The sequence below is a fragment of the Triticum urartu genome, unplaced genomic scaffold (genome assembly GCF_003073215.2).
Source record: "Triticum urartu cultivar G1812 unplaced genomic scaffold, Tu2.1 TuUngrouped_contig_2887, whole genome shotgun sequence".
In the NCBI taxonomy this organism is placed as follows: Eukaryota; Viridiplantae; Streptophyta; class Magnoliopsida; order Poales; family Poaceae; genus Triticum; species Triticum urartu.
This window is the reverse complement of record NW_024113390.1, coordinates 18,255-42,425: the sequence shown is the minus strand read 5'-3', so window position 1 is coordinate 42,425 and position 24,171 is coordinate 18,255. Positions and strand designations below refer to the sequence as shown.

General features: G+C 45.1%; 2 protein-coding genes across 2 annotated transcripts; one reads left to right on the top strand and one right to left on the bottom strand.

Annotated features, from left to right (window-relative positions):
* Positions 1-9,695: 9,695 nt before the first annotated feature.
* Positions 9,696-10,621, top strand: LOC125527096. The gene is made up of 2 exons (XM_048691672.1): positions 9,696-9,876; positions 9,979-10,621. The coding sequence occupies exons 1-2, from the start codon at positions 9,712-9,714 to the stop codon at positions 10,171-10,173; spliced, it is 360 nt and encodes a 119-aa protein (XP_048547629.1). The 5' UTR covers positions 9,696-9,711; the 3' UTR covers positions 10,174-10,621.
* Positions 10,622-11,397: 776 nt separating this feature from the next.
* On the bottom strand, positions 11,398-16,048 carry LOC125527097 (protein tas-like). Its single transcript, XM_048691673.1, has 9 exons — positions 15,810-16,048; positions 15,193-15,406; positions 15,017-15,112; positions 14,810-14,893; positions 14,164-14,324; positions 13,784-13,901; positions 12,527-12,662; positions 11,990-12,168; positions 11,398-11,879 (listed from the first exon to the last, which is right to left on the bottom strand). Exons 2-9 carry the CDS (start codon positions 15,394-15,396, stop codon positions 11,640-11,642), a joined length of 1,218 nt encoding a protein of 405 aa, XP_048547630.1. The 5' UTR covers positions 15,397-15,406; positions 15,810-16,048; the 3' UTR covers positions 11,398-11,639.
* Between the last annotated feature and the right edge of the window lie 8,123 nt (positions 16,049-24,171).

Below are 24,171 nucleotides of genomic sequence, written 5' to 3'. Positions count from 1 at the left end.
GTATGGAGTTTCTTCATGTGCTTTACTCCGATATGACCTAAACGGCAGTGCCACAAATAAGTTGCACTATCATTATCAACTCTGCATCTTTTGGCTTCAATATTATGAATATGTGTATCACCACTATCGAGATTTAGTAAAAATAGACCACTCTTCAAGGGTGCATGACCATAAAAGATATTACTCATATAAATAGAACAACCATTATTCTCTGATTTAAATGAATAACCGTCTCGCATCAAACAAGATCCAGATATAATGTTCATGCTCAACGCTGCCACCAAAGAACAATTATTTAGGTCTAATACTAATCCCGAAGGTAGATGTAGAGGTAGCGTGCCGACCGCGATCACATCGACTTTGGAACCATTTCCCACGCCCATCGTCACCTCGTCCTTAGCCAATCTTCGCTTAATCCGTAGCCCCTGTTTCGAGTTGCAAATGTTAGCAATAGAACCAGTATCAAATACCCAGGTGCTACTGCGAGCATTAGTAAGGTACACATCAATAACATGTATATCACATATACCTTTGTTCACTTTGCCATCCTTCTTATCCGCCAAATACTTGGGGCAGTTTTGCTTCCAGTGACCAGTCTGCTTGTAGTAGAAGCACTCAGTCTCAGGCTTAGGTCCAGACTTGGGTTTCTTCTCCTAAGCAGCAACTTGTTTGCTGTTCTTCTTGAAGTTCCCCTTCTTTTCCCTTTGCCCTTTTTCTTGAAACTGGTGGTCTTATTGACCATCAACACTTGATGCTCCTTCTTGATTTCTACCTCCGCGGCCTTTAGCATCGCGAAGAGCTCGGGAATAGTCTTATTCATCCCTTGCATATTATAGTTCATCACGAAGCTTTTGTATCTTGGTGGCAGTGATTGAAGAACTCTGTCAATGACACTATCAAAAGGAAGATTAACTCCCAGTTGAGTCAAGTGATTATGATACCCAGACATTTTGAGTATGTGTTCACTGACAAAACTATTCTCCTCCATCCTGCAGCTATAGAACTTATTAGAGATTTCATATCTCTCAATCCGGGCATTTTCTTGAAATATTAACTTCAACTCCTGGAACATCTCATATGCCCCATGACGTTCAAAACATCGTTGAAGACCCGGTTCTAAGCCGTAAAGCATGGCACACTGAACTATCGAGTAGTCATCAGCTTTGCTCTGTCAGACGTTCATAACATCTGGTGTTGCTCCTGCAGCAGGCTTGGCACTTAGCGGTGCTTCCAGGACGTAATTCTTCTGTGCAGCAATGAGGATAATCCTCAAGTTACGGACCCAGTCCGTGTAATTGCTACCATCATCTTTCAACTTTGCTTTCTCAAGGAACGCATTAAAATTCAACGGAACAACAGCACGGGCCATCTATCTACAAACAACATAGACAAGCAAGATACTATCAGGTAATAAGTTCATGATAAATTTAAGTTCAATTAATCATATTATTTAAGAACTCCCACTTAGATAGACATCCCTCTAATCCTCTAAGTGATCACGTGATCCATATCAACTAAACCATGTCCGATCATCACGTGAGATGGAGTAGTATCAACGGTGAACATCACTATGTTGATCATATCTACTATATGATTCACGCTCGACCTTTCGGTCTCCGTGTTCCGAGGCCATATCTGTTATATGCTAGGCTCATCAAGTTTAACGTGAGTATTCTGTGTGTGCAACTGTTTTGCACTCGTTGTATTTGAACGTAGAGCCTATCACACCCGATCATCACGTGGTGTCTCAGCACGAAGAACTTTTGCAACGGTGCATACTCAGGGAGACCACTTATACTTTGATAATTTAGTGAGGATCATCTTATAATGCTACCGTCAATCAAAGCAAGATAAGATGCATAAAAGATAAACATCACATGCAATCAATATAAGTGATATGATATGGCCATCATCTTGTGCTTGTGATCCCCATCTCCAAAGCACCTTCATGATCACCATCGAAACCCGCGCGACACCTTGATCTCCATCGTAGCATCGTTATCGTCTCACCAATCTTATGCTTCCACGACTATCGCTACCGCGTAGTGATAAAGTAAAGCATTACAGGGCGATTGCATTGCATACAATAAAGCGACAACCATATGGCTCCTGCCAGTTGCCGATAACTCGGTTACAAAACATGATCATCTCATACAATAAAATTTAGCATCATGTCTTGACCATATCACATCACAACATGCCCTGCAAAAACAAGTTAGACGTCCTCTACTTTGTTGTTGCAAATTTTACGTGGCTGCTACGGGTTTAGCAAGAACCGTTCTTACCTACGCATCAAAACCACAACGATAGTTTGTCAAGTTGGTGATGTTTTAACCTTCGCACGGGTCGGGCGTAGCCACACTCGGTTCAACTAAAGTTGGAGAAACTGACACCCGCCAGCCACTTGGGTGCAAAGCACGTCGGTAGAACCAGTCTCGCGTAAGCGTACGCGTAATGTCGGTCCGGGCCGCTTCATCCAACAATACCGCCGAACCAAAGTATGACATGCTGGTAAGCAGTATGACTTATATCGCCCACAACTCACTTGTGTTCTACTCGTGCATATGACATCTACGCATAAAACCAGGCTCTGATACCACTGTTGGGGAACGTAGTAATTTTAAAAAAATTCCTACGCACACGCAAGATCATGGTGATACATAGCAACGAGAGGGGAGAGTGTTGTCTACGTACCCTCGTAGATCGAAAGCGGAAGCGTTAGCAGAACGCGGTTGATGTAGTCGTACGTCTTCACGATCCAACCGATCAAGTACCGAACGCACGACACCTCCGAGTTCAGCACACGTTCAGCCCGATGACATCCCTCGAACTCCGGTCCAGCCGAGTGTTGAGGGAGAGTTTCGTCAGCACGACGGCGTGGTGACAATGTTGATGTTCTACCAACGCAGGGCTTCGCCTAAGCACTGCTATAGTATTGTCGAGGTGGACTATGGTGGAGGGGGGTACCGCACACGGCTAAAAGATCAACTTGATCAATTGTTGTGTATATGGGGTGCCCCCCTCCTCCGTTTATAAAGGGGGGAGGAGGAGGGGGCCGGCCAAGAGGAGGAGGCGCGCCCAAGGGGGGGCAATCCTACTCCAAGTAGGTTTTCCCCCCTTTCCTATTCCAACTAGGAGAAGGGGGAAGGAGGAGGTGGAGAGAAGGAAGGAGAAGGGGGGCCTCGCCCCCTCCCCTTTCCCAATTCGGATTGGGGCAAGGGGGGTCGCGCGCCACCTCTTGCTTCCTCTCCTCTTCCACCACTTTGGGCCCATGAGGCCCAATAACCCCCGGGGGGTTCCAGTAACCCCCCGGTACCCCCGGAACCATTCCGGTGTCCGAATATAGTCGTCCAATATATCAATCTTCATGTCTCGACCATTTCGAGATTCCTCGTCATGTCCGTGATCACATCTGAGACTCCGAACAACCTTCGGTACATCAAAACTCATAAACACATAATATAACCGTCATCGAAACGTTAAGCATGCGGACCCTACGGGTTCGAGAACTATGTAGACATGACTGAGATACGTCTCCGATCAATAACCAATAGAGAAACCTGGATGCTCATATTGGCTCCTACATATTCTACGAAGATCTTTATCGTGCAAACCGCATAACAACATACGTTGTTCCCTTTGTCATCGGTATGTTACTTGCCCGAGATTCGATCATCGGTATCTCAATACCTAGTTCAATCTCGTTACCGGCAAGTCTCTTTACTTGTTTCGTAATACATCATCTCCCAACTAACTTATTAGTTGCAATGCTTGCAAGGCTTAAGTGATGTGCATTACCGAGAGGGCCCAGAGATACCTCTCCGACAATCGGAGTGAAAAATCCTAATCTCAAAATACGCCAACCCAACAAGTACCTTTGGAGACACCTGTAGAGCACCTTTATAATCACCCAGTTATGTTGTGACGTTTGGTAGCACACAAAGTGTTCCTCCAATAAACGGGAGTTGCATAATCTCATAGTCATAGGAACATGTATAAGTCATGAAGAAAGCAATAGCAACAAACTAAACGATCAAGTGCTAAGCTAACGGAATGGGTCAAGTCAATCACATCATTCTCCTAATGATGTGATCCCGTTAATCAAATGACAACCCATGTCAATGGTTAGGAAACTTAACCATCTTTGATCAACGAGCTAGTCAAGTAGAGGCATACTAGTGACACTATGTTTGTCTATGTATTCGCACATGTATTATGTTTCCAGTTAATACAATTCTAGCATGAATAATAAACATTTATCATGATATAAGGAAATAAATAATAACTTTATTATTGCCTCTAGGGCATATTTCCTTCAGAAGCCCCCAGCCCCCTCGTCCTGGTGGTGGTCGTCGTTCCTTCTTGGTGGCGGCAACGGGGGAAGACCAGTGTTACCCTGGGGCGATCCTCACGAGGCGGGTCCCTCCAGGCGCCCTCGCGAGGTTGGTCCTGCCAGCGGTCCTCACGAGGCCGGTCGCGCCACTCCTGGCATGGGCCACGGTCATCCCAGCGTCCGCCTCCGCGTCCTCCTCCGTGGCTGTAGCCCCGGTTGTTGCGCTCGGGGCGTCGACCGAAGTGTCCTTCCCGTATGGCTCTGAGCTCTTGACAATCGCTGGTGTTGTGGGTGTTCAGGTTGTGGAAGGCGCAGAACGGATAGCCGTTCTTGGACGACTCGGGCTGATCTCTGCCTCGCTTGGTGTCGGGCTCCGCTGCGAGCACCACTGCCTCTTTGCGCTTCATGTCCTTGGCCTTGGCCTTCTTCTCCTCCACTCCTGCAACTGGCAGCTCAAGGAGGGAGAGTCGCCCCTCCTCAGCTCTTGCGCACTTGGTCGCCAGGTTGAACAGCTCCTGAGATGTGCAAAGCTCCTCATGGATAGCTAGCTCTTCCTTCATCTTGACGTCACGGACGTCGTCGGAAAACGCGGAGATGATGGCCTCGTCCGTGACCTTGGGGATCTTGAGGCGTGTGTTGTTGAAGTGCTAGATGTACTTCTGGAGGGTCTCCCCTGGCTGTTGCTTGATGCGGCGTAGATCGCCCGTGGCCGGTGGGCGGTCACGGGTTCCCTGGAAGTTGGCGACGAAGCGGTCGCGCATCTCGTCCCAGGAGGAGATCGAGTCATGCTGCAGGTTCAGGAGCCAGGAGCGAGCCCCATCCTTGAGAGCCATGGAAAACCAGTTCGCCATGACTTTTTCGTCGCCGTTGGCCGCTTCGATGCTCAACTCATAGAGCTGCAGGAACTCCGTGGGGTCGGCGGTGCCGTCGTATCGAGGAGGTAGATCTGGCTTGAACTTGCCTGGCCAGGCGACGCTACGCAGTTCGGGGGTGAAGGCGCGGCAGCTAGCCGTGGTCGCCGGGGCCCGCTTCTGAGGCGGAGCTTGGTCTTGGGGAGGTCCGCGTTGCGCCACTATAGGCGGCACGCAGTCTTGACGAGGTGGCGTGGGGAGCGCCTGTGCAGCTTCTCGCGGCCGCGGGATTTCTTGGCAGCTTCTTTCTTCACGTGCGGGCGCCGGGCGCGGCGGATCACACCGTGGAGGCGCGCCCCTTGGCGCCAAGGCACTGTCGTGGGGTCGAGGCGGTGAAGGCACGCCATGAGCCCCGTCGCCCACGGCTGGTTGAGGGGGAGGCACAGAGTGGGACAGCGTCGTAGAGCCCCCTGAGGCACGGACGAGCTCGGCGACGCAGTCGAGCCACTCCTCATAGAGGTCGTCGACGGGGCGGTAACGCAGGAGCTCGTTCGCCGCGATGAGCGCGCCCGTGCCTCCATGGGAGCGCGGTGCGCGTGAGACGAAGAACCATCAGGGGTGAATGATGGAGTAGCGGTGCGGCCGTCCTGCCGCACCGAAGGATGCTGCGAGGACGCATGTTGCTCGTTCCCCACCGGACCGGTGGCAGCGTTGGCGGCGGGGGGCGGAGAACGACGAGGCGGCCCGCCGACGGGAGCCGTCTGAGCAACGCGGGCGGTGAGGGCAGCCCAACGCTCAGCTTGAGCACGGCGAGCGTCCGACATGGAGACGACGGAGCGACGGAGCGATGGACTGACGGAAAGGAAGCTACGGCGCACCCCTACCTGGCGCGCTAAATGTCGGATGTGGGGTTCTGGCAAACCCTTAAGGTTCGAACACTAGGGTGCGTGCGAAGTCTTTCCCTCCTACCGATCTACGCTCTAGCTCGCTAAGATCTTACGGATGAACTCGACAGACTCACAACACAAAAAGACACTAGGTTTATACTAGTTCGGGCTACCGTTGTGGTGTAATACCCTACTCCAGTGTGGTGGTGGTAGATTGCCTCTTGGGCTGATGATGAACAGTACAAGGGGAAGAACAGCCTCCTAAGGTTGAGGTGTTCTTGTGCGTGTGGACTTGTGTGTATCTCTGGGTCTGATCCCCTTTCTCTCTCGGCCTCTCTCTCTCTTTCTCTGGGTCTCTCTCTTTCTCTCTTTCTCATCCCCCTCTACTATGGTGGTGGCTAGTCCTATTTATAGAGACACTGGTCATATTCCCAAATATTGAGCGGGAAGGGAGCCAACAATGGCGGGCTAATTTGAAGAGGGACAGCTAGTACGAGCCATCCTGACAAAAGGTAGTCTGCGCCTGTGAAAGGCTCTGGGGTGACGCCGTCTTGGGCTCCACGATGACCTCCGCCTTGCCGTCCGCCTGGTCTTGGTCTTGTTGCACCGAAATGACAACCTTTGCCTGAAGCCTCGGTACTCCGCGGCTGCGCTTGTCTCCCTTGCACCAAAGAGAAAACAAGGACGCTGCGCGCGCTGGCGCCCGCCTGGTGTCGATCGTCATGGCTCACGTCACGAGAGCCTCGTGAGGTTCGCCTCGCCTTGATATCTCCGTTCCTCGTGAGCCTGCCTAGCTAGGCCACTCCAGAGGAGGTCTTGCGTCGTCCGCCTCGCGAGGTTTAGCCCCTCACGAGGGTCTTGGGTGCCTTGTTGGTGAAGATAGGCCGTACGGCCTGTTGCTTGACCACGCCGCGGGCCGCAGACAGACAAATCTGAGGACCTCCGTTCCTAAATCGCCGACAGTATATACGTGTATATGAGTACCTGCCATTATACAGTGTTCACAGGAAAAAAACGAACCAAGGTTCTGTTTTTATCCCTTATATATGTTCCGCGTGGCGAATCAACCTGTGGTTGAGTTGGTTAGGTGGACAGTGGTATCACCAACCCACCAGAGTTCAAATCCTGGTGCTCGCATTATTCTTGGATTTATTTCAGGATTTCCAGCGATGCGCTTTCAGTGGGAGGAGACGTTCCCGTCGACGACGAGGCGCCTACGGTGACTTCGTAAATCTCAAGATGATATGCCGGCTCAGTCTCTCGGAGGTGCTCATAGGGGTAGGGTGTGCGTGTGTGCGTTCATAGGGATGAGTGTATGCACGTGTATATGAGCGCTTGTGTTTGTACTGATGCTCAAAAAAATATATGTTCCGCGTGATTTACTTGATCATCTTAACTTTTCTTGTTTGCCCTTGCCAGTTGCCTCGTATCTCCTCCCATGCATATATATCTATATCTATATTTATATGTCTATATATTTATATTTCTATATAAAAGATCCAAAGAGACAGATCCAATTGATTTCGGCCATCGAACTAAGTAATTCAACGACCTAGATTGCTTCAATGGCGAGCGTTAAATGTGTTTAACGTGCAATTAATATCGTACCAAATATTACACTAACCATAGAATATTAGAATTAACAGACAAATAATAGCATACCTAATATCCGCGTGCAATTAATATATTGCCTAAATATTAACATGCGTTGCGCTTGCATATTTACTAATTTAATTTAAGGGTCTGTCTATATTACATCTAGATGTGAGATATCTCACATCTAAGTTCTGATCCAGCCCACCGCTTTGTTCTCCTATTTGTTTTTTCTTTCTTTCATCGGGCTGGCCGATTGGAGCGCTAAAAAGAATTACAAGTGACACGCTACCTAACACAGGAATCTGGCCGATTGGAGCGCTACCAAAAAACTACAGTTGACGCACTAACCGACACATGAATCAAACTGGAGACCTCAATCTTGGGAACAACGTCTTCTACCACTCCAACCATTACATGCTGCCAATTTAATGAAACGGGAAATGTTTAAGAACACAGTACAGGGTGGAGATTAGAAGACATTTTTTAAATTAATTGAAACCCTTTTTGCAAATTATGAACAATTTTGAATTATCGAATATTTTTTGAACACAAATTACGTGCCCAATTACAATTGGGATAAAACAAATTACGTGCCTAATTACGAGTCGAGGGTGGAATTATAACTGAGACAACAACAAACTATGGGCCTAGTTGCGAGTTGACAATGGACTTGCAACTGGGACAAAAAAAAGGTCAAAGCCCAGTTGCGAGTTAACGATGGACTTGCAACTGGGATAAAAAAAAGGTCAGAGCCTAGTTGCGAGTCAAGGATGGACTTGTAACTGGAACAAAAAAAAATGTCGCGCCCTAGTTGCGAGTCGAGGGTGGACTTGCAACTAAGAGAAGTATATAAAACAATGATACGAGTTGCAAGTTGAGGGTGAACTTGCAACTGAGATGGAAAACAAAAGAATTATCAATTGCGAGATAAGGGCGGGTTTGCAACTGGGACAACAACAAACTATGGGCCTAGTTGCAAGTTGAGGGTGAGCTTGCAACTGGGACAAAAAAAGGTCGGAGCCCGGTTGCGAGTCAAGGATGAACTTGCAACTAGGACAAAATAAGTGTTGGACCCCATTGCAAGTTAGAGAGTGGAGTTGCAACTAACACAAAAAAGGTCAGGCCGAAGTTGCGATTCAAGGGTGGACTTGCAACTGGTACAAAAAAGGTTATGACCACTTGCGGGTCGATGATAGACTTGCAACTAGGACAAAAAAGTTAACCCTAGTGAGTCAAGGTTAAACTATCAACTAAAAAAAAGACCGGGCCCTAGTTGCGAGTCGATGGTGGACTAGCAACTAGAACAAAAAATGGTCGCGCCCCAGTTGCGAATCGAGGGTGAACTTGCAACTGAGACAAAAAATGTCAAGGGCTAGTTGCAAGTCAAGGGTGGTATTGCAACAGGGACAAAAAAAATCTCGGACCACAGTAGTGAGTCGAGTGTGATCTTGCAACTGAGATAAAAAAATTGACAACACCTCTGTTTGATCGTGAACAGTCAACTAACAACAATGAAAAAAATTCATGATTTAAAAAATATAAAAGAAAAAAATTGAATTGAAAAAAGAAAATAACAAAATTGCAGAATTTAAATGTTTACAAATTGGAAACAAAATAAATAAAAAATTAAAACAGAAAAAGGGAAGAGAAAAAGAAACAAAAAAGAAAATAAAAAATTACTCGTGGCTGCAGCCCACGCCGAGGCAACCCACGACCACAAGGCAGTGAAAAAACAAAGAACGGCCTACATGCCACTACGGGGGGTCTCCTCACATGGGCAACGCGTGTGGAAATAACACCAAAAGGAAAAAAATGCTAAAGAAACAAAAAGAAAAAAGGACAAAAGAATACGAATCTTGATGTTTAAATTATGTGGTTAGAAAATTAGATGTGAGATAACTATTTCACATCTAGATGTGAAATAGCAAACCTGTTAATTTAAAGCCCTAATGATTATTTTCATGGTGCCCACGTCTCCGATATTAACTCGCACGCGAGGTCGATTTAGGGTAAAGCCCCGCTCGTCGCCGTCTCTCTTCCCCCAATGGCACAGCGGATCTCCTCGACGCCGTGCGACGCGTCCGGCTGCGAGGCGACGGAGGAGGCGCCGCTGCTGGACGTCGAGAAGGGCGCACCCGAAGAACGCGGCACGGCGTCGCCGGCGGACGATGGGGGCGTGGAAACATCCGGCTGCCGGCGCTTTTTCCAGGTAACTAACCACGAAGGCCCCCACAAAAAATAGCAAGTCGTGATGCGGTCGATGTGCTAACTGAAACTGAATTTGCCCGGTGTAACCAACTGAATTCTGCAGGAGTTCTTGGCCGTTGTGTGGCTGTGCATGGTGAATCAGATGAGGATAGCCTATAACGCCTACGGTGACACCGAAACGAGACCGTTCATGGTGCTTCTGATGGTAATGCTCGCCTTGACTGTCGCCAACGTGTTTCACTTGGTCAGCACGCAGCCTGCGTACCCTCCGGCACAATCTACCTCCGTGCTTCACTGATTTGTTTGGTAGCTAGCCCGCTTTTACCACAAGCGTAGCGATCAATTTAGCCGCTAGAAAGATAGTATATGGCATTACCCAGATTTGTGGCATGAAAATATGGCAGTGTGTACAAGTGTATGGCAGCCAAACATGCCTAAGTTTTGCAGCTGATGAGTCTCCAGTGCATCTCTCTCTAGTCATTCAAACTAATTGAATGTCGGTGCGTTTGTCATGGAATAATAAAACCTACATACACAATGATCATAACATCGTCGACGTGCCGCGTGTGCTTAGGGCACCGTGGGCATAGTTAGAATGGATGGTGAGTGATGGCATGTGCTGGTTGCGCTCTTCGTTTCCAGACAGAAACTCGACAAATAAGTCTCCTTGGAAAAATAAAAAACATATTAAAATAGCAGTGGAAAGCTCGGGATGAGATAAGCACCACACTTGATAGTAAACACACTGCTAGTACGTCACACACTGAGACTGACACGGGCTCACCCATGGATCAAACAACACGTTGTACTCCCTCTATTTCATAATGTAGCGTGTATAGATTTTTAAAAAAGTCACAAATTTTGACCAAATTTGTAAAGAAAATTATTTATCAGTTTTGTTAAAGCACATCTAGATGTGCCATAAGTATTGCACATCTAAGTCCTATGTCATTGATCTTACATTGAGATTCGTGTGAATATTTTTTTTTCTTTTTTCTCTTTATGCTTGATTCACTCACTTAGATGTGCAATAACTAGAGCACATCTAGATGTGCCCTAGACACACCCATTATTTATATCTACATACCAAATATATAAAATATGAAACTACGTCTTTTGATGAATCTAATGATAGTGTTGGCATTCTAGATGAAAATATTTTTCTTTACAAACTTAGTCAGAGTTTTTTTTTTACAAAGTTGGTCAAACTTGATCAGAGTTGATGAGCTTTGACTTTTCAAAAATTCTTTCATTGGGAGACGTATGTTCACATCGACAGGGGGATAGAACACAATAGCCGGTGCTGTTGAAGATGTTCTTAGCCGCTTCACCATGGAGGATACGGGCCGCCGCACAGCCGGTATCACGTTGACACCACAGGGGAACACCAACGACGCACGGAGCCACACCAATCCGCTGCAACAGGCAACAGAGTGCAGGACTGATAACTCTTAGAAATTTCCCTGTTTACAAAAAAATAAAGAACAAATAGGTGATGATATGATAACTAGGTAAATTTCCCTGTTTTAAAAAATTTAGAGAAAAAATAGCTGATTATATGTAGCATCATTCTTTACTCCGAGATATACTATCTGTACACATATATTTCAAAAAAAAAAACATACACATTTGGGAAATATCAGTTGAAAGAAACAAAGCAATGTGTAATAAACATGAACAAAATTGCGTAATCCATGTCCTCTTGCTAGGTCTTTGTACGTGTCAAGGATTGGTGTCCTTTGTAGCGAAAAGGTGAATGAACATCTAGAGGATTGCTGGATCTTTGTATTTCTTGAAAAGAATCTCAATGTCATCGAAGACTTGCGGTGGCAGAGGCCGCGGAGCGCTGGTAAATGCATCGATGTTCTCCTTTAGCTGATCCATGGTGGTCGCTCCTATGATGGTGCTAGCTGTGAAAGGGCGGTCACGCACAAAGCCGAGGGCAAGCTGGACCGGTGTTAGCCCATGCTTCTTGGCAAGCTTGACATACTCGTCCGTTGCTTCCTGAAACAAAGGCAATAGGAAGTAAATGAGGATGAAGTCCGCCGCCCTCAGAAAATTGCGAAACTAATAAACTTTAGTTCTGAATGGTTAGTTGCAGTGTTTAACCATACTTTAGCCAAAGACGCGTTGTAGCGCTCCATGTATCCCGGGAAGAGATTCAGCCTGCTCCTCTTTGCACCAGCAGAGTTAGCATCAAGATACTTTCCGCTGAGAACGCCACCCGCCAGTGGGGAGTAGGCAAGCAGCCCCACATTGCAGTTATTTGGGTGGCAGACCTCAACAAGATCAACTGTGACAAAATAAACATGAAGGCCAGGTCCAGCATATTAGGTACACACTAAGCTGGGCACTCAAAAGCCAGCACTCTGATACCATCACCTCAAGAATATGCAAAATGCACAATTTAACAAAATTATAACACAGTTATATGGAAGCCTTTTCATTCTTTTCAGTTATATCTAAGCAGGAAAGAAATTAGTTGTCAGCAAATACTTATCAGCAGTTTGTATTTATTTGACATAACATGCAACTGATTTTCAGACTAAAAGAGAAGGTAGAAAATCTCAGTTATTTAGAACCAAGGGCCTCATAAACAGAATTCTGATGAATCTAGTGAAGACTGAAGAGATCGGTGCCATCTGTTTCACCTTCAAAGCGGCATCTCACAATTAGACTATAACTGTTCTGGATGCTCACAATCTTTGGAAGTCCTTGAAGTTTGGCAGCCTGTACAAACTCCATTACTCCATATGAGCTTTCATTGGAAACACCGATATAGCGTACCTAGAACAGACAATAAAAGTGATTTCAACAATTGTTCTTGTCTGCAATTCGAATACGCTGTGAGTGAACTACTTAAATGTGCCTCTAAAATGCAATAAGAACATGATCATAAGCTACTTCTAGAAACAAGGCATTAAGCCTGGCTTTCATTGCAACTCCCATTGGCAGCATTCTTACAATCAGGTTCACAAAGGGGACACCAGCTTACAAGGGGAGCTCAAACAAGATAAGTTCAGACTAGCAGCGCCATTCCGGATAATGAGTTTCATGCAGCGGTTTCAAAGACTAAGCTCTTCTTGCAATTATCAACAGGTCAGAATGCATCTCATGTTTCTTGCGGTCGAAATCAAATGGTAACCTGTTTCTATTAAGCTTACAAACAAGCTTTAGCAGTATGTTTGCATGTCATGTTTTTGGCCAGCGCCATCTCTAAAGCTGCGCTCCACTCAATTGCAAAATATTCATGTGGCTGGCGTTGCAGTGCCGTATCTGGACCTCTGATCACAGCGTACGGTGAGGCCTACAAGATCATCCCTCACCCTGCAATCTCTGTGACCAAGAGGAGGACACAACAGATCACATCCTCATGCAATGCATTTATGCCCGTCAGGTTTGCTCCAACTGCTTCCTGGCTGCCCACTGTGATGCCTCTCATGTTCCGATTGCTACTGACAACTTGGAGGATTGGTAGTGCAGCACTCGCAAGAGGATTCCCAAGGGAAAATGGCGTGGTTTCAACTCCATGGTCATGATTACTTGTTGCCTTGTTGGAGTTTGTGGAAGCAACGAAACGCAAGGGGTGTTCAACAACATTCACCTGCAGGTTTCTTCTGGCGCTCTGACCGCACTCATCCATCAGGATTTGAAACTCTGGGCATTTGCGGGAGGAAGAGGCATAGCTGAATTTTATGAGTAATCTCTAGGTCTTGTAGCAGGAATTGGAGCTGTGGCATTTTGTGAGTAGTTCATTAGATGTTTAGGTGGTTATGGAGACTCTCTCCTCTCCGAAGATTGGTGGGAGGGTTTGTAATTTTAACTATTTCTCTTCTGTAAAAATATCAGCTAAATATGCATCACACAAGGCTTTTGTGTTTTCTCGAAAAATGCCTAAAAAATAATACCTTTCCTTCATCAATTAGCTCCTGGAAAGCTTTCAATTGATCCTCAAATGGAACGCTTGGCCTCCATTTGGTTGAATTATAACTGAATTCGCCAAATATTGGCACATACCTATCGGGCCTAAAGACATAAAAGAAACATTTGGAGGCAGGGTTGATTTCCTCGTCAAGGTAAAAGAAGCAAACTATATCAATATAACAAAAATAACCTCCTCCCTAATGTTGATAATAAGTTGGAATTTTTTTTCATGAACAAATGAACATCTGACAAAGTTAATATAATGAATATTGGCTCTGACAATGATTGTGCATGCATTCGAGCTGGACAAAAAAAGGTGCAGGTTATGCCTAAGCAAGAATAATCTTCAAAATGAAACACTAACCAGTGTATCTGAAGCAAATCAATGTAGTCTGTAGATAAACGTGAAAGACTCTTTTCAACACTTTCCTTGATATTGGCGGCATCGACACGTACCACCTCTGCATTATCCCGAAGATAAGTAGATCGCTCTGAATAACCAGAAACTTTGGTGGCTAGAATCACCTAGATACACATAATCAAATCGTGCAAGTGTCATGTTTCAGGCTTTCTCAATTTAAAAAAATATATTTCAGACTTTCAATGACACTATTCAAACATGTCATTACAAATGGAAAATCTGGGGTCTGTTGATACTAAAGCCTGGGCCATAATTTATTCTGTTGTTCAACATCTTTATTCTTATTATTATGATCATAATCTCTAGACCCAGGCTTTCACGTTTATATTTAATCTGTTGGGCCATATCATTAATGAAAACAGCTCAATGCTGCTCTTTCGTCAAAAATAATCCTAAACACTGACATCAACTTGGGTGGGGAATCAGCGTAACATATATGCAGATCACAAAAAAGAATCATGTACACATAGAAACAAGTTAATTAAACAGAGTAGAGTCTCATGTCCATGAATTTGCTGGTAATCCAAGCAGCGGGCATGATTGAACAATTTAGAATAAGGTGATAAACAACTGGGCCTGTTTACAGTACCTTGTCTCGTGGCTTGGATTGCATCCACCTGCCTATATATAGATCAGTCCGCCCTTGAGTTTCCTTCTTTGTTGGAACTGGATACTAAAGGAATAAAAAATTAAAAACTAGATCTATCATTCATGGATGGCTGATAGAATTGAACTTCAGAGGATAAGGGAATAGAGTCCACAAAGGGAAGGAAAGAATACACAGTTCTGCACTGACCATTTCTGCAGTGTCCAGGATATTGATGCCCTGATCAAAAGAATAAGAAAGCATATCATGTGCTTCCTTCTCTGTGTTTTGCTCCCCAAAAGTCATCTGAAGGAACAAAGAATTAGCCCGGATTGTAAAAGAAATGTAGCAACAACATACAACATGATCTGCAGCTATGCACATACTGTTCCAAGAGTAATCTCGCTGATAAGAAGGTCTGAATCTCCAAGCTTCTTATACTGCAACTCTTGTTGTGCCTGCGCTCGAACCTTGCTGCGCAGGCGTCTCGCGTGCCATCTTTGAGACCGGCGGGCAGTCAACCCCGGTAAGTTATTGCTATATGACGAGGAGGGGGTCGTGACGAACGCAGATAGCGCCATTTGTTGCATACTGAAACTCCTGTTCATGCATATTACAGCAAACAACCATTTTCCGTGTCAGCGGCGGAACACTAGGTGCCCAATTTTTGGAATTAGTACAAAGAAAACCTGACGGCTACATTCTACATTATGCATAGCCAAACCCTTACATGTAATTATATTTCTTGATCTGGCAAGCCCACTAAACAAATTAATATTGGGAACCCCAACAGATAAGCTCCTGAAACCTAGTATCTGGAATCCCTGCCCCCAATACCTACTATTTCTCGGTTACTTTATAATTTGACAAATAAGCATGCGCTTCTGGACTTGCATTCCCGAGAATTTCCGGGGAAACAACATATGGGACGGTTTGAAACCTTAGTCGGATGCGCTTATTCGGAATCGAGAACCGCAGAGAAGTAGAGACGGAAGAGGGCTACCTGTTTCTAGGTCGTTGCCTCCCAAGTTCAGCGCCGCTGCCGGCAGCTAGGATGGTGGGAAGCTAGGTGTCCCCTGCCTGCGACGCCGGGAGAGGACGGAGGAGGCTATGCGAGGTTGGTTGCCTGAACTCCGGGTGACGGAGGCGGGTAGGGGTGGATGAGGTGGCCGTCCCGCGACGGCGCAGAACACAGTGTGCGTGTGTGGCAAAGATTCGTGGATGCGGAAGCAACAGCATGCCAAGCCCAGGCACTCTCTCTTTTTTTTTTTGAGAAAAGCCCAGGCACTCTCTCAAGCAGGGCCCAGGATCTCTCACGGGTAAACACTTGCTGGATCCGTTTGCACCGGCCCGGCCCGGCCCAGCCCAGCCCAGGATGAGACTTTTACGGCTCATTTGGAAAAAAGTGTACCCCCTCAAAAGCACCAGAATCATAGGTTATACATACATGCCCGTGCGTTGCAACGGAGGAGATAATTGACGTGACTAAAATATCTGTCAGCATGGCCCAACAACACCTGAATTGTGCCCGGCCAGACAGAGAGACGCACACTAAGATCTAACAGAAATTCATATTAGTGATACGTTAAGAAGCATGCTACACATACAATACTTTTTGTATAATTATTTTGATTTTAAAGAGCCCAATTTTCAGTTTTTCATACTAATACATTATTTGTAGGTTGAAGCGATGTTTGGAATCTGCAGCAAGCCGCGAGAAAAATCTCAATAAAAAGATTCTATTAAATGTGTTTTAGGTCATCTTTGCATATGGTTGAAGATTAAAAAAATTAATTGTCTATGTATGAGCGAAACGACCCTAATTTGTTGCATACAACTCAACGCTCTTATTTTTGTTGCACATAACGGCCGCACACTGCACACCAACACATATATGTGTGTCACTCCCACATCCCTTGGTATTAATTTCTTTTTATTATTGCATTGCTTGTATGCCACACCCTTGGTATTAATATCAATTCATTTGTGCTATTCTCTCCTTCATATTTTTTTAGTTCTCTTGTTCTTTTTTATCCCTACTGATCACACCCTTTATTCTCTTTTTTTTATTACCCCTATATACCCATTGAAATTGATCATTTATACTCCCTCTGATACATATAGACCCTCGTAACATATTCATATATATAAAGATTATATAAAATTTATATTGTGTTAGCATTTCCCAAAAAACACCATAACAGTTAATTAGGTTAATTTAGTTTATACCCTGAACGGAACTTTAAAGTGGTTACCAGGAACAAATAATAGCACAGTTGAAAATTAAGCCTTTTTCTGAACAAATTACATATCCAAATTATTTAATCCGAGTTACGATTGCAAAGTTATAGTATAATCATATTTAACATATTCTCTATAAATAATAAAAACAAGGGATCTAACAGGCGAAAAACAGATCGAACTGGACCTACTACAGCTGAACATGAAATACTAATCAGCGCCCAGGCGCGCGAGATAGCGGCTGCCGCAATTGGGCTGAACCCCAAAAAGAAAGGGCACTTAATGTGGTATCGCGGGTGGCTTTTTTGTAAAAAAATATGACGGCAGACGGGCAGAAACGCTCTGTACTTTATTAGTAGCTATAGATTTCCCACAAAAAAACCATAGGATATATAATAAGATACCATAGTATATATTAGGAGATGTAGATAGTAAATATATGTCTGTTGTTCTGTAGTAAGAAGAAACGATTACATATCTATCAATTTGAATTCCGCTTTACGAGCACCCGTATCAAAGATATTAATTATTTCTTCGGAGTTAAACTTGGCTGCTAGTTCCTTCTCAATGTAAACTAACGTGCAATGACGAAGAAAATCATCTCCCATTTTACTTCGAAGCCGTGTCTTTACTGGTTTCACTGCAGAAAAGGCTCGCTCTGTTGTTACAGTTGACACTGGGAGAGTTATCACCAATCGTAACAACCTCTCAACCATTGGATAGTCAGAAGACTTGTCAGTCTTAACTATTCCTTTTTTCAGATCAACAAGTGATTTGCAGTTCTTGATCTCCGGATGGTTGAATGTATCAAGCTGAAAATGTGGTAGCTTGCACTCCAACCTATCTCTTTCTTGACTAGAAAAATCTGCTGGATAGAATTTCTTCACTAGTGTGCATATCTTTGACTTTTTGAAAGCATCATGCCTCGGATCCAATGACGAACTGTAACACCCCGGATGTAACTTTCCCTATTTGTACTCCAACTCTTGCCGTTTCCGACGTTAAGTTATTTTATTTTCTCGGGTTCGGGTCTTTGTCTCCGTGTGTTGTTATCGTTGCCATGCATCTCGTATCATGTCATCATGTGCATTGCATTTGCATACGTGTTCGTCTCTTGCATTCGAGCATTTTCCCCGTTGTCCGTTTTGCATTCCGGCGCTTCGTTCTCCTCCGATGGTCATTTCTATCTTCTTTCGTGTGTGGGGATTAAACATTTCCGGATTGGACTGATACTTGCCAAGCGGCCTTGGTTTACTACCGATAGACCGCCTGTCAAGTTTCGTACTATTTGGACTTTGTTTGATACTCCAACGGTTAACCGAGGGACCGAAAAGGCCTCGTGTGTGTTGCAGCCCAACACCCCTCCAATTTGGCCCAAAACCCACCCAACTCTGCTCCATATTCTAGAGCGTTTGATCACAATCGCGTGGCCGAAAACCGCACCTCATTTGGACTCTCCTAGCTCCCTCTATGCCTATTTATAGCCCCTCCTCCGAAATCTCAGGTTCATTTCGTCCCTAACCCTAGATCCAATCGTCCTCTCGCGCGCCGGACATATTCCCGCCGACGGACATTGTCCGGTCCGCCTCCCGCCGCCACGTGTCACGCCGGCATTGGACCGCGCCGCCGCCCCACTTCGTCGCCGCCGCCGGCCCGGGAGGCCCAGGTCGGGCCCCCGAGGCCCACGCCGCCACCCGCCTCCACCGGCTTGCCCGCGCCGCCCGAGCACGTCGCCGGCTCCGCCGCCTCGCCGTCGCGCCCCTCGCGCTCGCCGCCGTCGACAGCCGCCCGCCGGAGCCGCGACCCGCCGCCGCCGCCTCCCGCGGAGGACCCCGCCGCCTTGCCGCGTGCCGGCCGCCGCCACCTACTCCGGCCGCCGCCAAGCCGCGCCGCGCCGGCGAGCTCGCCGTTCGGCCTCGCCCCGCCACCGTTCTTCCTCGGCTCGCCGCCGCCGCTACAGTGACCGGGAGGATCTAGATCTGGATCGGGGTGAACAGTAACCCTAGGTCATTTTTTTTCCTAAGTCCCGAAATTCTTGATCTATATGCTCCTGTTCGAGGCCCCGTAACTTTGCATCCGTAGCTCCGATTCATGCATATAGCATATCAAAATGTTCATCTCAGAGAGTACATCATTTCATTCCATTGCATCATTTTCATTTGAGTTCATCTTGATGCGCGAAATGCTGTTAGAAGAGGGCTACTTGAGTTAATTGTCAGATCTGCTACTCCGTTTAGCACTTTTGTCATTTTTGCCATGATTTTTGTGTGCATGCTATGCCCGTGAGTTCTACATATGTTTTGTTAAGGGTTTTGTCATCTCTCTAGAGGTGCAACCCATGTATTTTTAGGATGTGTGTGGTGACTTTTGCAAGCTTGCAAAGTGGTGCACTTGCTAATTCTGTTTTCAGGGACTTAGTGATTTCACTAAGTCCTGGAGTTGTTTATCTCATGATGCCATATGTTCATGTTGTTTCCTAGTGATCCGTGCCTCTTTTGAGGATGATCAGTAAGGGAGTTTTGTTAATATTGTAGTGTTCTATCCATCCATGTCTTTGTTTGCAATTATGGAGCACCCTAGCTTGAGTCAATCGAGCTCTACTTTTACTTCATTGCGAATCTGGGCAGATCATCAACTTGTTTGCGATTTTGCCGGTGATGTTGTAGTTGATCCGTGCATGCTATGCCATTGTTCTTGCCATGTCTAGCTTGCATTTTGTGCCTTCTTAAGGGATTTATGCTTGTCTTGACATGACTTGCACTGTGGTGAGCGCATCGAGCTCGTAAACATGCCTTCGTGAGTTATGTTTCAGCATGTCCCAGTTTTCACTAAGTATGGAAACTGATTATGTTTTTGCTATGTTCGTGTGCTTGTTAGTATATTTTGTGATCCCTTTTGGCTCAAGGTCACTAAGGGACTTTTGTTAAGCTTGTTGAGTAGCTCCATGCCATGTCTTTCTTTGTCATGTTCAGGTCCTGTAGCATATTGTTTTGTTGCTCCGAAGAGGGCTATATGATCTGAAATTGCAGACAAGTGTTAATTTCACCAAGTCTGAGATCTGTTTTACCATTTGCGTTTTTGCCATGCTTGTTTGAATCTGTTAATGGATGATTTGGCCGTAGCTCAGTGCTAGACTTTTGTTAAGCATCTTGAATACTTCCCTGCCATGTATTTTGTTGTCATGTTTGGGTGCTGTAGCATGTTCATTTCATTGCATTTAGAGGCCTACTTGCCGTAAATCGCAGACCGGTGTCATTTTTGAAACGCTTGCCATTTCCAAACCGTAACTCCGATTCCGGCGTTCTTTATATCGTTTTCAAGCGATTTCATCTCATCTTTCCAGTGGCACACTTGGATTTCCAAGTTGAGACCAGGTTCATGCATTTCCTGTCATACCTTGCATTTCGCATCCCGCATAGCATATCATCATTTCATCATATTGCTTGGCCTTGCACGTGGTTGATTGTATCCTTGTTGCTTGTTTGTCTTATTTGGGTAGAGCCGGGAGACGAGTTCACTAACGAGGAGCCCATTGAGTTTGCTTTCGAGGATCCAGTCAACTTTGACAACTGTGCAGGCAAGATGATCATACCCTCGAAATCACTACTATCTTTGCTATGCTAGTTTGCTCGCTCTTTTGCTATGCCAATGCTACGATGCCTACCACTTGCTTGCAAGCCTCCCAAATTGCCATGTCAAACCTCTAACCCACCTTGTCCTAGCAAACCGTTGATTGGTTATGTTACCGCTTTGCTCAGCCCCTCTTATAGCGTTGCTAGTTGCAGGTGAAGATTGAAGGCCGTTCCTTGTTGGAACATCTTTTATTTACTTGTTGGGATATCATTATATTGCCATGTTATCTTAATGCATCTATATACTTGGTAAAGGGTGGAAGGCTCGGCCTCTCGCCTAGTGTTTTGTTCCACTCTTGCCACCCTAGTTTCCGTCATATCGGTGTTATGTTCCCGGATTTTGCGTTCCTTACGCGGTTGGGTTATAATGGGAACCCCTTGATATTTCGCCTTGATTAAAGCTTTTCCAGCAATGCCCAACATTGGTTTTACCATTTGCCACCTAGCCTTTTCTTTCCCTTGGGTTCTGCAGACTCAAGGGTCATCTTATTTTAACCCCCCCCCCCGGGCCAGTGCTCCTCTGAGTGTTGGTCCACCTGTCAGCTACCGGTGGCCACCAGGGGCAACTCTGGGCTGGCCTATCTGTACCTAAGACAATCTGAGTGTGCCCTGAGAAAGAGATATGTGCAGCTCCTATCGGGATTTGTCGGCACGTTCGGGTGGTGTTGCTGGTCTTGTTTTAACCTGTCGAAGTGTCTTGAGTTACCGAGATACCGAGTCTGATCGGAACGTCTTGGGAGGAGGTCTATTCCTTCGTTGACCGTGAGAGCTTGTCATGGGCTAAGTTGGGACTCCCCTGCAGGGATTGAACTTTCGAAAGCCGTGCCCGCGGTTATGGGCATATGGGAATTTGTTAATGTCCGGTTGTAGATAACTTGAACCTTAATTAATTAAAATGAATCAACTGAGTGTGTTATCGTGATGGCCTCTTCTCGGCGGAGTCCGGGAAGTGGACACGGTGTTGGAGTAATGTTTGCGCAGGTTGCTCGCTAGTTTCTCGCACGCGCTTTGCCTCCTCTTCTCGCTCTCTTTTGCGAATAAGTTAGCCACCATTTATGCTAGTCGCTTGCTGCAGCTCCACTTATATTTTACCTTGCCTTACCTATAAGCTGAAATAGTCTTGATCGCGAGGGTGCGAGATTGCTGAGTCCCTGTGGCTCACAAATTACTGTTACACCAGATGCAGGACCTGATGATTCCGCTCCAGCAGACGCGTATGAGCTCAAGTGGGAGTTCGACGAAGACTCTCAACGTTACTATGTTTCCTTTCCCGATAATAAGTAGTGGTGCCCAGTTGGGGGTGAACGGGACCATTGTCGCATGTTGGGTTCTCTTTTATTTTGGCGCCGTAGTCGGGCCATGAGTGTTTGGATGATGTAATGTTATTTATGCACTTGATTGACATGGCGAGTGTAAGCCAACTATGTTGTCTCCCCTTTTATTATCATATTACATGGGATGTTGTGAAGATTGCCTAACTTGCGACATATGCCTTCAATGCGATTATATCTCTAAGTCGTGCCTCAACACGTGGGAGCTATAGTCGCATCGAGGGTGTTACACGAACAAAGATCTAAAAGCTCAGTTACTTGAGAACTAAATCGATCATTCAATTCTATCACTTGTTGATCTATTGCAACATTAAACACATCTACTTTGTAATGATGGAGAACTGTGGTGTTTTCATGCTCATTTCGAGATTTTGTCACATCAACATATCTAAAATTGCAATATATATGAAAAACATGAATTAGTTGCATGATCTAGACATTGATGAGTAAGTAGGTAAGTGACTAAATCTCTACATTTTAATTCAAATAATCATAGATAGATAGGGGAAGAGACATACTTTTGATCCATCTCCGGGATGTCAATCTCATGTTTCGCACAAAAGGATTTTACATCTTCAAAAAGACGGTCCCACCCATCATCTCTCAGTTCGGCAAGCAACTCCTTCGTGTTAGAAACACAATCTAACACAAGACACAAGACATCTGTGATTTTCATGATTCTTTACATGAGGTGTATAATGAACACAAAATCAAGCGTCATTAGGATTTTTAGGGAACCTCTAGCATCTCCTCTTGAGTTCCTTGTAGCTGAACGATCAGCTGCTACACTTCTTAGCACTGAAATTGTTGCGGTAAACATCTTTAACAAACTTTTGATGGATTTGTTGTGGGAACTCTACCTCATGTCCCCGACCCTTTGTAAAGATCCTATTTGATTGGACTCTCTTCCTGTGCCAAGCTCTCCTAATTCAATCTCTCTAGCAATTTCAACAGCCTGGTTTTCTAGCAGCTCCTCATTGCATCTGGGAAATGCACTAACTGTATTTACTATAAAATTGGCATGGTGAGAAAAATTATGGACCTCATGTACCTCCCTTGAAGCAGCAACAAGAGCCAATTGGAGTTGATGAGCTAGGCAATGAATATAGTATGCATATGGGCACTCTTTGAGAATTAGAGCTTTTAGCCCATTCCGCTCTCCCCTCATATTGCTAGCCCCGTCGTATCCTTAGCCTCTAATATCTTTCACATTCAACCCATTATCAACTAGGATGGTAATAATTGTGTTCTTGAGAGTCAAAGCACTAATGTCTCTAACATGAATAAGATCAAGAAAATGTTCTCTTATCACCCCTTCTATGTTTGCAAAACAAAGAACTACTGCCATCTGTTCTTTTTTAGACTCATCTCTACATTCATCAACCATGATAGAAAATTTGCTATGACCAAGTTCTTCTTTAATTGAGGTCTTCACTTTTTCAGGAAATATGCTAGCAATTTCCTTTTGAATAGTTGGTGAGGTGTACTTTGCATTTCTTGGAGCATTCTGTAGAACTTCATGTACATCCTTATTATAAGAAGCCAAAAGCTTAATCATTTCCTTGAAATTACTTTGGTTCTTGGAATCCTCGGATTCATCATTTCCTCAGACATGCTTGGAACATTAACCACCTGATGCAATCAATGTAGAATAATTATTAGACATCAAGTATTAAAATTTCTAAATGTTTGAAATTAAATTATTCTCCTCATGGCATCAATGGAAGTCTTTAGCCTTAGTCTTGCATCAAGAACCATCTTCTTAGTTTATTTTCTAATCACCTCATCAACATGACTCATTTTATTTTTCAGGTTTTCATAACACAGAACTGCAAAATTGTGAGCTGAGTTGGGAGTAGTGCCATATGCATGAGGAAAGCACATTCTTTTCTATTGTTAACCTGTTTCCACTTATCAAATCCTTTGACCGTGAATATGTCTGAACCACACTTTCCAATTGGCTTCTTCGAAAAGAGAAAACAAGGCAAGCAATAGGCAAGATTTGTGAGAGATGAATATTCCAACAAGAAATCATTTGTGAACCAATCACTTTGAAATCGACGACGGCCAGCCCCTGTCCCATTAAATTCACACTCATCATCAATACATGAGCTGGTCTTAAAGGCATTAGCAGGGATCAATACTAGAATGTTGTGAGGGT

Bases quoted from the DNA above. Each gene is read 5' to 3' on its own strand.
- LOC125527096 (XM_048691672.1), top strand. From the start codon at position 9,712: ATGGCACAGCGGATCTCCTCGACGCCGTGCGACGCGTCCGGCTGCGAG. The intron at 9,877-9,978 runs GTAACTAACCAC...TGAATTCTGCAG, and splicing joins GCTGCCGGCGCTTTTTCCAG to GAGTTCTTGGCCGTTGTGTG.
- LOC125527097 (XM_048691673.1), bottom strand. From the start codon at position 15,396: ATGCAACAAATGGCGCTATCTGCGTTCGTCACGACCCCCTCCTCGTCA. The intron at 15,113-15,192 runs GTATGTGCATAG...TTGTTCCTTCAG, and splicing joins GCGAGATTACTCTTGGAACA to ATGACTTTTGGGGAGCAAAA. The intron at 12,663-13,783 runs GTATTATTTTTT...TGTCTGTTCTAG, and splicing joins AGCTAATTGATGAAGGAAAG to GTACGCTATATCGGTGTTTC.